We start from the raw sequence: 15461 nt of genomic DNA, 5'->3' as shown, positions 1-15461 counted from the left end.
AGTAGACAATATTTGACCATTATTAAGTAAACAACACCATTAAAATCGACGTTTGTCCGAGATGGTTCCTGCATTTTCTGACATGCCCTCGAATTGCTCAAATTAATGCCCACTGTCTTGCTGAACACAGACAACGGCAGTCTGCAAACTTACCAGGACGTGATCACTCACTGTATGGAATAGTCACCCATAGCATGAGAGTATGAAATTCGTCTAAAACGCATTTTGCCTCCCAAAACTAAAGTTAAAAACTTCTCAGGAAGGCACGCACGGTGCGCTAGGAAGACAAGGAACTGTTGCAAACAATTAAGGAAAATATATACTGTGTGTTGTTTATTTCGTCACATTCATTAGGAAAGAGATGAACGTCAAAGACGCATGCAAAAAAAACATACGGCTCAATCTCACCATTGTTTGATATCAGAAAACTCATCGATATAATATTCTCAACAACTGATCGAATGATGCGGATGTATGAATTAGTACGCAAGTCTACCTTACCTTGATCGGACAGTCAAACATCAGTTGTGTGGGAAGGCCGAGATAATAGTGCGCCATGACAATCATTGCCTCGAGACATCCCAACTGGGCAGCGTGCCGTTCGTGGAACAAAACGGCTTCCCAATCGATTGAGTGGTCGGGATCACTGACTGGGGACGGCGCTTCTTCAGACACCCCAGACAAGCTATCAGCAGTAGTGCTAGTAAGCGCCAAGCCACCTAAACCTGCATGCGACCAACCACCTTTGCAACCGGGAACGAAGCGTCCGGCCTCATGCAACCGAGCTAGTTCGTGGTGGATCTATTCCAAAGGGGAAACGGTTTGAACAACTTTAGGTAACGTCGTTGTCAAAACTCAGAAGCACCTGAAACAGCGCTTGATAAACAAATAGATAGGCCAAACGAACAGAAGAGGACACGGACTTCCTTTTACAGGCTAAAGTTAGTCACACTTGTTTGATAGGCAGGACGCTGAAAAACCGTAGTGGTAGGCTGTCTTTGAGGACAAGGATGCTTCCAGTCTTCAGCTCACTTTCACCTGGTAGAAGCATTATATCATTTTGTCTCGATGGACGGAGTAGAATGAAGCTATTGATTACGAGACCGTGCCGTTTGCTATTTACTACTTCAGGTTCCTGCAGTGAGACAATGGCGCGGTACGGACCTTTAAACAGAACGACGAAGATCTAACATTTATTGGGCGGAATCCGGACATCAGAAGGCAGGCGAGTAGCTCGCATGACCAATTTCCGAGAGCGCAGGTGCACCCGATTAGTCAACACTACTCCATTGAAGGCATATATTGTAGTCTGATGCGGACAGCTTAGGAGACCTAGTGATATATCTGTTGACGCAACAACAGACGCAAATCAATCCGGGACTTTAGGATTCGTTTAGAGCCAGTGCGACTTTCGAGATACCCAACTCGCTCCACTTAGTTGAATGTCGCTTTCCGCAGTATACGGGGTGTGTTCAAGGGCTAGGTCATGCAGTCTGACTTTACACTTCGTCAATACGGAACACGCACCGGAAGATTTGATGACACTGGTCAGCCTTTCTAAGAATATATGCGCTTGTTGATCCGCCTAAGAAATGAGGACAATTTCCTCTGCATATTTGAGCTTCTGAAACAGAAGTCCATTTCATCTTGCATTTCAAGGAACGTATATTCATGTTACTCAAGTGGCGATAAAAATCTGAAGCATGAAATGACACTGGTCCTTAATCTGAAAGGAGCACACGAAACTACAAAGGTTGCAAACCGCCGTTCCATAGGGTGAGGTGGAGTGAATGGTATATATGATTAATGGAGACTGACAAAAAACGTTCGGTGACTTTTGTATACTTCAGGCCATTTATGTAAAGCCCAGTATACTTCCCTTCTCCAACTCGAACCATCTGGCTTCATATTTTGTAAACGAACTCTGGTATCGCGCATGGGCTCACCCAGTACAATCGGTCGGTGGAATGAGCTTACATCTTATCGACCGAAGTCGGCTGATCGAGTATTGGAGAGGATCATTCTTTATGGTTGTATAAAAGATCTCACGTAGATCTGCTCACACTATGTGAGTTAAGAGCGCTCTACCCTCACTTGGATATTCTGTCCCAATAATCTCTTCCTGTCTGCTTTGGGTAAATTTAATACTACATAGAACAACAAACGACAATCACAAGCACTTTTGCAGCTACAGATATAATGTTGCGCATCTTTGGCCCTCTAAGTGCAACGGTAACGAAAAGTTTATTTTTAAAAAACCATGCGCTTGTGGCAACTTTTCAGGCTGCCAGACAAAAGCAAACACTCTCAAATACGAAAATTCCCTACTTTGAGCGAGAGCCAACAATGACAAACCTTGTTGTACGCCAAGTATACCTCACGCCTGAGGAAACTCGCTAACGGGTGGATTCAGTGCTACCTGATGACACGCTGGACACATAAGTCTTGCTACAATGATGAAGAGTAGACGCGCTCAAACAAACTTATGTGTAATATAGGGAGAATCGGGCTGAGCATGACACAGTCGGTAAGGTACCGTAAATCTTTCCAAACAGGGTATCTTTGGGTAAAAAGAGATGAAGTCCGTTCCTCAGTGGCTAGAGACGCTTTTGTGCTTGCAGCCAAGAAAATAACCATACGATTCCACTGGACTATTCTGGACTGCATACATGTACACACAACAAACCGCGAAAAAAAACTACTTCAGATATTGATGGCTGATGTCACAGTTCAGTGAGTTAGAACCGAGCCAGTGGCGACACACGGCGCCCCGAAAACAACGGTTAACAGAGGGTGATATATCGGTACGAAGAATGTATATTCACTAGAGTATTTTCGTCGGTTGGCAGTGTGAGGAGTGAGTCACAGTAGACTGGCCTTCACAAGTGACCCAGACAATACCGTGTGAGACGAGACTGAAACAAGACGTCACGCAAAACGAAAGTGAACACACAAAGGACTAGCCTTACCTGGCCAAGAATTGACTGTCCTATTTCCTGGTCCAGATTTGTCGGATGGTCTGCACAGCTAGGTTTGTGACTTTCGTGCATCAGCTGGTGTAGCAGATTGCCGACTAGACGGTGAGATTCTTCCGCATCCACATCACTCGACTCACTGGGATTTCGATGTCGACGAGGTACCAAAGCTCCACCTAGTTTGCCACAAATTCCATGGTTGATATGACCCCAACCAACTGAACTAGGGTGACCCATGGATGATACGGTGGCAACAAAATCATCACCACGGCTACTGAAAATAGATCCATTTCCAGGAATGTTGGGAGGTATGTGATAGGAAGGAAAACCACCGGGCGATGGGGGCAACGACCAGCCGTTCAGAGAAACGGTTGATTCGGAAAGAACGCGCGGCGGTACGGCAGCCTCGGAGAGGAAGCTGGAGGAAAAGAAGGCTTGGCCAAGTTTCGACATGTGTGTTTCAAAATCAGCGGAAGAGGGCGGCGTGACGAACTGTATGCGACCGGAGTAACCAGAATCACCGGAAGCAATGCGATTGCGTGTAGTTCGTGACCGATAGGAAGATTCTATGGCAAACAGGGGTCTTGGGAAGTGCTCGTTGATATGAACTGATGCCCATATGTTCGGGGACGGATGTCCAGTGATGACTGAATTTGATGCGTGATCCTCGATAGGTGGCGCGTGATGAACATCAATAAGCTTGGGACTAGGTATTGCATTCTGAGATGACGCTTCATCGTCCAAAAGATTGCCGTGCGATGAACTATTATACAGAAGTAGAGCAAGCTGGTTAGATATCTGGTTTTCTGTAAAGATTGATAGGCTGTCTGCACGACGTCTTGGGTGCAATGGCACAGGAAAGTGCATATTTTCAGTAGACCGAGCCACAGTTGGGCCGAAACGCGGGGAAGATGGGCTGGATTGTTGGTTGAAACTTACACAACGGCGACGGCGTCCAAATCCATCCTTAGGAATGAACTTCGATGGGCGACGGGAAAACTGAAGAGAATTGATGCAATACAATCAGGCGGACTTGGAAGCAAGTTGATTTTAAAGTACAGATTAGGCTACAATAGCGATAAAACAAACAGGTGGCTTCAGTACACTGTCATCAAGCCTGCAACTACTTTCTTCAAATAAAGGTCCCGTTAGGGTGGCTAACAGAGATAGACCTTCTGAGTTCTAGTCTGCATTGATTAGTTGATAGTTCGCTGCCAGAAGGTCCGGAACCATCATGCCCACGAATATACTGACGTATGTGAGGTCAAGTCTGTTTGTTATGTAACTCACAAGGTCGTGGGCTGAAATGTCCCATTTAGGTTACTGTAAATTTACCAAAATAATTAAACTGAGAGTGTGGAACAACGAAATTACCGGAAAATGTAATATTACACACAACGTATTCACCCAATCTTCAAAGTAATGCGACACTAACAGTGGACGCTAGCCAGTGAATTAACAACGTTCCATGTAGTCCACGTCAGTCCCGGGATGGTTACATGGAATTATTACTTTTATTCTCCTCAAGGAAATGTGTAAAGCTTGAAAAAATCGCTCACCCAAACGAATCTGACTGCTTAGTCTGTGCCTAAAACTGCCTAAAACCAGCTTTTGTTGGTCTGGGTCACCTGCACAGTAAGGTACTTTATGAAAACATGGTCCTCCTTACGCTCTATTCAATCTGGTCACAACTGAAGCACCCATGAAAACAACTGAAATGTGAGACGTGTTTGTCGTAAATTTTCATCCTTATCGATTTGTGTGGCAGGAGTGTGAAAACAAACTTGCCACTTCGACCATATGGTCAGGATGCGGAAAAAAACTTGCCATTCTACCTACTGTGAGGTGTTATTAGCCTGATACGGAAGCAGATGAATCCATGGAAGACGAGCTCGAATAGAGAGAATATAGGCTGTAGGCAGTCAGACACGCTTATTTCGTAACTTGTTGTGGTCGTTACAGTGAGCTGTTGCTTGCTCCAGAAATACGATTTAAAAGAGAACTCTCTATTTCCTACACAAATTGGACAACTATTGAATATACAGGTAGATACGATGAATAAAAATATTCGTATGCATTGGCGAGTGTTCGTATTGAGTCAATCCAAGTTAACTTAGGAGAAACCTTGTACACCCGAAAGTGAGCTTGCCACATCCAGCATAATAGTAACTACCATAATGGGACCACTGGACCCTAAAGAGATCAAATAAAAGCAGAAAGCAAGGATTTTTGCTGGAAGACGGGCTGGGAGAGTATTGGGATGTGCAGTATGTAGAAACATCGACAAACAAAATGCAATTAAGTCTTACTGCAATGACTATGAGGCTCCAAGTCTTCAGTGAAATCTGGTATTTCAACTCAGGATTGTTTGGTTCGGTGTGCTTGGGTAGTAAACCCAAAAAACTGTCAAACACCAACTGAGAGGACTGCGAAAATTGTCCCCACACACTAAGACCACACTAGTCCCCTCTAAGGAATGTAAAATTCTCATGTTTCCGTTGTTGAGAGGAAGGACTAGTTGACAAAGAATTATATGCTGCCTATTGTTTTAGCGGCATTTTTCAGAACTGAGGTCTACGCCCCGGGCAGCTAACCACCATCCACATCAGAACGAAGACACATTCTGATACTAAAACGTCGTGCACCCGTACAATGAACGCTAGCTCCTGTCACCTATGTTACCTGACGGAAAATATCGAGTTACTTCGGATTGTCTCATCATCTTCTGGTATTCATTAACTTCAAACTTTGCAGCAGATGCGCAACACGTCACCTGAATAAAATCCCTAAGCGAGCCAAGACGAATCATATCCCTCAAGGCCTAATTATGTTACGGGCAGCCACTAGGATACCTAGATGATCAATTATCCCGGTTATCATCATCATCATAGTCGGTATATCTTGGTAGGAATCAAGAAGCCTCCAGTATGGTTTGAAAGATCGATTCACTGAGAAAGACGCGAGCTTTCTGTAGTGCCGGAGACTTCGGAAATATCGCATCTGGTTATGGGAGTTGAACATCAGCAATCTGGAAACGCGATGCTTTACATTCAGAATAACTGTTACGCGGAGTCGGTACTCCACAGCGGATGAACTGAATGGCTTATATCACATCTTAGGAACACTACATTCTGATGACACATGGGGGTGACCGTTCAACTGTAGCACCCATCCGGTGCCTAGCTGCCATACTACCCGAAGGTTGCACGATGGCTGGGATACTGTCAGGTTACCCAAGCCTAGACAGGGGAAGTCGAGAGGCGGGGGTCGGGTTCGAACCACGAACCTTTCGGTCAGTAAATTCGCGCTCCAACCACTTGGACCATCTCGCCCCTGTCTGATGACACATGATATCAAATCGTATGAAATTATGGTTATGTAAAACAGATATGTGTGCCTTGTGATAAAATCTGGGCCAGACATCAAGACAGAAATTATGTTTTCGCAGTACGCATCACTCACCTCTTTCGCATCGCACACATGCGTAGGACAGTCGGCTTCGTTCCAGCCATTTTCCGACGTAATGTGTGGACCAATCAACTGGTGCTTGGGACTAGCTGGGGTTTTGTCGCTCGTATCGACAGTATGCTTCTCACGGTTCAATTCTGATGGTGGCAGGTCAAATGCTGTGAGGCCAAGATAATCGCACAGTGGATTACACCGATGGCTATGGAAGAAAAGTGCCATCCCCCGAGGACCGAGGTTACCGTCACTATATCCGACACCATCAGCGGTGTGTATCTGAGGGTCCGTGTAAAGGTCACCCACACCTTGGATATCAACCACCAACAACCGATGGCCGGAACGCTCAAAAGTGAAGTGACTGAAAGCCTAAACAGAAAAGCAAAAAATTTCTGAAAATCAGTCGTGAAACATCAGATTTACACACACTGTTCGACTTCTATATCCAAGTTGAAAACTGGTGAGTGTAATATCATCGGATGGAGGTTTTTTATGAGAAAAAATCACCAATCTGGATTCATACTTGAAGACCCGATTGCGATGGACATTGTGAAATGGATAACACCTAATACGCTAGCTGAACATACCATCTATGATATCAGGGGATCCGCAAGTACGCGGGGCGTGCTTACGTTCAAAGTGGTGTCCATGTTTCGCTTCCAATCAACAACTTAAAGCTAATTTCTTCAATACGTTATTCACACATGTAGCCCACTTCGATGTTGCTGCTTTCTGGTTCGCGAGAGCATCCAAAACAATGTGACATGAAGCTCTGATCCGAAACTTCAACAGCATCCAACCACTTCGCAGGACGTTTTTGTAAGCGCGATTACTTCACACGTGAAGGCCACCAGAAATTGATACATTCATTAACGCGAAATCGCCTAGTACAAGTTCATTTTCTCCGCATGAAGGTCGATTGTCATTTGCGTAGAAAAATGTCAACAAAAAATTCACTATGATCTCTTCGGAAGAATGCTGTTTATCATGTCTCGTAAAAAGTTCACAATGAGCCTTTCAAATCGTAGGACCGCGTGACACATGACTCAATTTGCAGTGAACAAACAACAAATTAACTCAGGCCCACAGTTCGTTAAAATGGTGACTGATGAGAGTTGCCCGGATCAGCGATCCTCGAGTGCGATTACACGCCTGTGGATGAACGGTACGGTATGAACAAAAAAGTTCATATGCGAGCAGCAACAAATACGTTCCATAAATCCGTTGACACTCACTTGCAACAAACTATCTTACTGAACAGCACTGTTGTTTCGACGCAATCATCATAAAAATTCTCCGCACTAAAAAGGCGTCCTTGTGAAAATGAACTCCACGCAGTAGGGTTACCGATGAATTTTCTCGCTAGTTTGTATCCAAATACTTTTCACACGAAACATGCGAACCGCTGAGATGGTCAAGGCCAACGCACGTCAGGTTCTTAATTAAATGCACTCAATTTTCAACCTAAAACAGAATGCAGGAAACTAAGGGAGAACGAAGGAGGAGCGCAAAGACCGGACTGAATGAACATTTTGAGTGCTGTTACTCACTTCGGATTTGAGTGTTACGTTCTGTTGGAAAGTTGTCCAGCAACCCTATTGTGCAAACAGCTCGAAACCCGCTAAAGACGTTACGACTGCACGTTTGTTTGTATAACCCGACAATATTCCGCTTTTCATTTCAGAAAGGTTTGATAAACAACCGGTGGATGTGTTGTTTATCAAGACTCTCTGAAACGATGACTTCCCAATCGGTCCCAAACATTTTCCAATTGACAGAAAAAGAGTAATAATACAACTACGCTAGTCAGGTGGTATTTGACATTTGGGTTCTGGTGACTGACTGGATAAGTGGCTCGTGTAGACGACCAAATCCACGTGGCGTGATATGAATGGAAAACAACTCAGAAAGACAAAACAAAAGAAGGCATAATCAACCTTGGGAATTCTAAATTCATGAAGTTCATTTGGTAACCTTATCAAATATCCACATCTATCGGCTTTGAAGTCATGCGCCACGGTTAACCCATCTAGAAATAGATCACCTCATGAGAAACTTCCACTAACTCATACGAAAAAGAGGACAGAAAAGAGTTCCCTTTGAGAATTACCACCGGCAAATAGGTACCAAAAAAGATCGTGCAACTACTTAAACCGGCCACATGGCTTGAGTCACAATTGTCGTGCTGATGAGAAACACCTGGTTAGTTTGGAACAGAGTTACGACAAGAACGAATGGTGATAACAAGCAAGAGGTCGAGATATAAGCATGCAAGTTGGTAACAGAAAAGTCAGATCAAATTTGTATGGAACAGTACTTCTGGATAACATGGATTCTTTGAAGCTAGTGTTTCCGTGGGGAATATCTCCTTTCTTCTGCGAAATCAAGGCTCCTGATAAAGCTGGTATTCATTTGGATTGAAAACAATTTTGCATGGTTTGTGAAGATTTCATAGACCCAATGTCTTCTCGAAATCCTCTGAACATCTACCCCTTGCACATCCGCATCACGATCAACACTGAACACTGTAACTAGCCACCATATCAGACTTAAATTTGCGGCGCAGTTACTTCGAAATGCTGACTTGAGACACGTACAGAGATGCCATTCCAGCTACGCCCTTTGTCTCTGGGTTACAAAAGGAATCCAGAGCGCTGTTTGTTTTACTTGGCAAGTACGAAATGAAGCCTTGACTTCGTAAAAAGTTAGATTACAGCTGGTTGCATAGGTAATTTCGATGGCAAATTTTCGAAACAACAGTTGCTTCACATTCGCTATTTTCTCGACCAAACGGGGAAACCTTAGTCGAGCTACTTGGGCCTTTATCGGGATAGGTTAGGGCGATTGATCAATCATCCCTACAATGTTTTATAGGCAGTTCTGTAGAGATCGCCCCCTTATTTTGTGCAGCAAGAATGAACAGTAGCCAAGACAGCTTAGCTATAAACTGAAACGAGTCTGAGATGCAAAAACACAAAAACCAATATAACGAAGGATTCCATCGGATCAAGAAAATCCTAGAGTCTAGTGTCTTCTGAAAACAATAGCAGAACAAATGGAGTAAGGATAGCGCATTCGGGTCCAGATCCGGGTTGTCTCGAACGACAGAGGGAAACATGTTTCGTTCTATTCCATAAAAGTTCACGGACGCTATTAGAAAAACCTGATAACTCTCTGTATGCGGCCATAAGAATGTCAACTTCGTCGGTCGCACGCAACCAAAGATGAAAGTCCAACACGAACTTAACGACTTTCAACAGTTCCAGACCATGATCAATGACGTCCACTGTACTTAAGAAATCATCATTGTAGAATGCACAATGACCTAGCACCAGTCATTTCAAAGACACGTATGCTCAGCTATGTAGCTTAAGAGTGGTGTAGTTGATTGCTCATCCGGCATTCCAATCAATGCGGTGAAGATAGAAAGAGAAGCTATTGTAATCCACCGGTTGAGCAACTAGCCCAAAGGAGGGGAAACTATATTTGATAAGTTGTAAGGGCCATCGGTAAGCGGGCCAGTTAAAAATCAAAACTCCGAAAGTTTCCATAAAAATATGAGTATTCTTTTAAAACTCAACAGGTTTCATACCCAACTGTTTGCAGAATCCACGAGTACCTGTATTATGGTGATATGACGACAATTTGAGCTGACTCCCTTAGTTATCAATACCTAAAAGCTGGCAGTCTAGGTGGCCTAGAAAGGTTTTCTTATGATGATGGAGTACAATGTTTGGGACCTCAGGGTTTGTGTATAACCTGAAGGAGGCATGCAGGCTACTTCGCTGGCCTAGACAAGACTAACCGAAAGCATGGATCATGGGTCATCGAATCACGGAGACCTGTTGCCATGTCAATTCTATACATCATCTCATGAAGGCCTAAAAAAATACTATGCTAAAGACTAATAAATATTGCACAGCTGAATCCGAAGCGAAATGAAAGCGGTTACCGTCAAATGAAGCGCTGTGGGATTCTCGCGCCTTTTCAGATGGGGTACACGTGATACATCGTAAGTATGGACATGGCACGTGGCCGATATTTGTGGTGACCTTGTCATCATGTCTAACCCTGGCTGCACAGCACAAGTTTATCTGCCACGCTCGGTTTGGAATGAGTAAGATTATCAAAGGACGCTATGCCAATACCACTGGAGGCGCCCAGACCCAAAATGATGCTCAGATTTGTTTACTTATGACGTGCCGGAAGGCTTAGGCGCCATTCTGGTGACTGTTTCTACGAAGAAAATGAGGCGTTTTCACTCTTTACTAAATCGTGCGTTCTCCATGGTTGTGCGGCCCTTGAACACCGGTTTCCACTCGTATGTTGCAATCCACATTGACTGATGAAGATAACATACAGGGAGATTAATCGAGATATAGCGTCCATTGCGGTGATTATCAGAGGTGCAGGTACCCCAGTTCTGGTTGTTTTTTTTCTGAAGAAATAGGACTTGCACTCCTTCGTGCCGGAAGGCTTAGGCGCCATTCTGGTGACTGTTTCTACGAAGAAAATGAGGCGTTTTCACTCTTTACTAAATCGTGCGTTCTCCATGGTTGTGCGGCCCTTGAACACCGGTTTCCACTCGTATGTTGCAATCCACATTGACTGATGAAGATAACATACAGGGAGATTAATCGAGATATAGCGTCCATTGCGGTGATTATCAGAGGTGCAGGTACCCCAGTTCTGGTTGTTTTTTTTCTGAAGAAATAGGACTTTGCACTCCTTACTAGGGCATTCTGCCCTTGTGATTGTGGCAGCTAAGCGTCGGTAGGTATTATTTGATGATGATAATGAAGAATCGATATGTGAATTGCGAAGCCATGTGATCGTCATGTTAAGAACCTTCATTTAAAATTAACAACTCTGCTATTTACGGATGAAGGGCAAAATAATCTTAGTACCTGGGGTGTATTGCGCAGCTGCTCATCGACAAAACCGGTATTAGAGTTGTATTTTCGGTATTCGCCTTCCATGAACCGTTCTATATGGTAGAAGCATGCAACATCCTCGATGTTCGACGATATGTCCTGTGAAGGTTTGTCTGCTTCACGTATTTCCAGAATGGAGAGTTGAAAAATATCAACCTGAAGAGCCAGGAAGAGAGAACAAGGGAAAAAGTGACAAACTCATGTTTAAATGGCGCGAAGAAACAAAGATTCCAAACTAATACGACAGACCGCTTGAAAGTCCCTCGCGATTTGATATTCATACACACGCATGCTCGGCTTGACTGAATGCTGTATTGTGTATCAGCCAAATGCGATAACAAACATTAGCGAGCACGAGGACAATACGACTTTCACACAGCTGAGATATGCACACAAGACTGCCGATCGTGAGTGAATGTCGATCGAAGTTGAAAAATTAGAAGTGGCATATTTCGTTGAGAAACGTGCTCGTTAAACGAGTGAGCCCATGTGCTGATAAAACTAGCCGTTCCGGTACGCTAAACACAGTTTGTACTGACAACCCTTGAAACCGATGTTGTTTCCGCTAGGAAAGTGGATAATAAGTGGTAGGTTACATGCAATCTAGTGCTCAGCCAAACGAACTACCTATACCACTGTAGCGGTGTTCGTCTAGTATTTGCACACTTTTAAGCTAAACACTGGGAGATCGATGCTGTGACAAACTTGTGTTTACCACTGGCCATATCGGATTTGTGATAAACGTATGTAAACGGTACACTACCCGCTTTTTCAGTCGGAAGGCGGTAACAAAATTCGTCCGTATCAAACCCATCGTCGGAAGTTTAGAAATAAGCAGCCAGCTGTCCACAGCTGATAAGGGTCCATATGAATTCTCAAGATCACAATTTCACCAGGATCACTGAGAGCAAAAGCCCACAAAACTTTAGTTCATTATGCAAGACGCCACCACGAACTCTCGTTTTGTAAGCGTTCCGTGAGCACTAAAACGGGAAAAGTTACAAAACATGTCATACTGATGTAGAACATCACACACTCATACCAACAACAGCGGTTAAACCACTGGAGCGTGCATGGCGGCAGCTTCCGTCAGGGACCTCAGTTCTAGTAGTCTACCTTAGCGAGATTCGAGTACCGAAACCTGATTAATTAAAGTCACCCGTTTTCCTTCCTGTACAAACAAACCTAGTCAGCCATAGCCCTAAGAACTTTGCTGTAAAAGACAAAACACCATGATATTATAAAGCGAGCTTTTTTGTTCTCATGGATTCATATATTTAAACTATTGCCTCTAACTTGGATAAAATTACCCAACTGCAAGTAAGGTACACTACAAGACTGCTCCAAGTGCACAGGCTTTGACTCCATGAGAATGTGGTGTGGGGACAAGCATAACAAACTTCAATCCACTCCAAAGAACGTCAAGTAGGGTTAAATCTGGTGATCTCGAAGGTCACACGAATGAGCGAATTCGTCCTGTCCAACAGCCGGTAATTGTGTGACCCAGACACAACTGGACAGATGTGGTGTAATTAGCTGCTGCTACCCCTTCCTGGAAATACAACTTTTCTCGATTGGTTAGATCTATCGTCTTAAGATACGCTATTAGAACACGGGTGAGTAGTCTCAAGTACGTAATGCACGGACCAATGGTGCAGTGCATCCCAAAACACATCAGAGCTTTCGGAATATCCGTGATGTACAGTTCAGAGTTTCATAGAGACTGATAAATGACTTTCGGGATTCACACCAAGATGGAAGCGGAATAGCACCTCACCATTGTAAAGGATGCCTACTTACATTGCTTACTGAGATCATTTTGTAAAATACAAACAACAGTTATAAGTGTATGGCTTTAAAGCAATGGTTACAAAAAACAACTGCGAGCTGAACTCAATCTGAAGTAGTACGGGATAGGTTTTCGAGTATCCATGCATTACCAGTTTGGTGTCACCATGCCCAGGAATGATGTCGCCACACCAACCGTTCTCCATTGGCCCTATTTTATAAATTGGAATTCTTAACATCAGGAGCTTATCCACTGAATTTGTATCAGATAAATGTATGCTTTCCAATCAGTTGTCAAATGAAAGACAGAATGTGATGTGTCAGAATGTGCTCAAATGAGTGCGCACAAAAATATCTTTACACCACGTGCACTCAAATGATTCCTGTGGTTATTGCGACATTGCAACTGCTCTACTCTGCCTTGTAGAACCTTCATCTTCTGACAGCTGGTATGGGGCTGATGCATGGAATACTAACCAGTCCCACATTCACGTCACTTTGCTGGTCATAAAACAGTAGTCTCTGCATCAAGGACGCAGAAATGTGCAGAAATCATAATGGAACTAGCACTCAGTAGTGAGGTACCGGTGTTCGACGCTGGTGAAACAACCAATGAGAACGATGACGGAGCTAAGCTGAATTAACGAGGACGTTCACGAAGACTTACGACCTATCTTATTTGGTATCGTAGTAAGATGGGTTAGTGCGGCGCACATGCTGTTTTACGTTTCCCAGCTTGCTTCAACGTCAAAGTTGATCATCCGGGTGCATTCATCCAACGACCCAAATATAAAACGCCTCAAAGGACTGGTATGGGGGTTGATAATAAAAACAAGCCTACACCCCTGGGATTAAAAACAAAGTCGAGAATACAACACGTACAGTAACATTGTGAACTCAAGCGCACCAAAGCAAAAGGTTTCATTATTACCACAGTATACTCGCCTTTTTTGGTGGGTTCTGTCGATTGAACGCCTCACCCCACAATTTTGCTTCCATTTGAAGGCGCACGTCGTCAAAGTAGACCCGTTTGTCAACGTGATTTATGTAGCGTTTTGCCACATAGTTTGAAGCAAAGTGCCAGTCACCCGCATGCGGTCCTGATTGTGGCAACTTTTTACTGTAAGGCGAAAAAGTTCACGTAGGAAGTCGATGGCGCTACAGGCAAGCTGCGGTGTCGTTAACAATACTTACAGTCAAAACAGACTGCGTGCTTCGGAAAAGAAAAACCTGTCACAAAAACCCACCAAGTTATCTCAGAATAACTGAAGTGATTATGGTCCGTTGGTCAAATAATCAGTAACCAAAGTGAAGATGATTGCTGAACCTGGACTGCTACGTATATACAGCAAAACACTTTACAGAGACCACTGAAAGAACCAACTGAAAACGATTGCTCCAGAGGGACAGACGATGTAACAGGTGCAATAAACTCATACAGGGCCATTAATGAGAGTTTTATAATAACACCTGAGTTTAGCCATCAACCTGGCTATCATGGGCGTGAATATGCCGTCGCAGTTCTTAGTAGAAAGGCGGAAACTTATTCTATAGACGCATCGACTGAAGTTAGACAATACACATCAAACGTGACTACTGTGGAGCGGTGGCTGTTGTAGAAGAGGCTTCCCGTATTTCCATGAAATCGGTTCTGTATGGTGGTTCGATATTAGATTTGAAGTGAAAAAGTAGTCAAGGCTACGTCCAGAGAAAATATACTGTGTCTGGCAACGAAACACAGATATCTTGAACATCGTCTAACTTAGAAAATGAAGGGACCTTCGTGCAGCAGTTAGTTAAATAATAATGTAGACGGAAGATTTGGGTTAAAACCATCTAAATCTCCCGTAAAATCAACGTCAAGTTGCAAATAAGTCTCTACCACAACGTAGGTATTATTTGGTGTTCAAATAAGAGCTAAGGCTGATGGGGAATAAGGGGGCTGGTCCCACTTAGTAAGCCCAAGGGACGAAACCGGTGGTAAACCTTTCGTCGACCGTATGAACAGCATTGAAATACTAAGTGAACTTCGCCTAGCCACTCGTGCGCTACAGTGACCTACTACATTACTGGTTAGGGGATTAATTCCTGGGTTAAACTGTTTTTGGAGAATTTGATGAGCGGTAACTACTGAGAATAACAACAGGAAAACACCAGGACATCGTCTACGAGGTTGGTGAATTACGAAGGGGAACATTATTTGGCACATATGTAGATGCGATCCGATCCCCTTCATTACAACAAAAAGCATATCAGTACATAAAGTACGCTATATGGGAAGCACCGTATGGGAGCGCTTCTA

The 15461-nt window shown here is 43.8% G+C and overlaps 1 protein-coding gene across 1 annotated transcript in view; it reads right to left on the bottom strand.

Annotated features, from left to right (window-relative positions):
- T265_04893 (hypothetical protein) overlaps positions 1-15461 on the bottom strand; it is a gene marked incomplete at both ends in the record, with an annotated part of 38662 nt that overhangs the window by 9797 nt on the left and 13404 nt on the right. The window contains 5 exons of the mRNA XM_009169753.1: positions 502-801; positions 2970-3974; positions 6438-6806; positions 11345-11527; positions 14105-14279. Of these exons, the coding sequence (XP_009168017.1) occupies positions 502-801; positions 2970-3974; positions 6438-6806; positions 11345-11527; positions 14105-14279 (2032 nt within the window). The remainder of the gene's footprint in view (positions 1-501; positions 802-2969; positions 3975-6437; positions 6807-11344; positions 11528-14104; positions 14280-15461) is intronic.

The sequence above is a fragment of the Opisthorchis viverrini genome, assembly GCF_000715545.1.
Source record: "Opisthorchis viverrini unplaced genomic scaffold opera_v5_86, whole genome shotgun sequence".
In the NCBI taxonomy this organism is placed as follows: Eukaryota; Metazoa; Platyhelminthes; class Trematoda; order Opisthorchiida; family Opisthorchiidae; genus Opisthorchis; species Opisthorchis viverrini.
The sequence above is the reverse complement of the archived record's forward strand: the minus strand, read 5'-3'. Positions and strand labels throughout refer to the sequence as shown.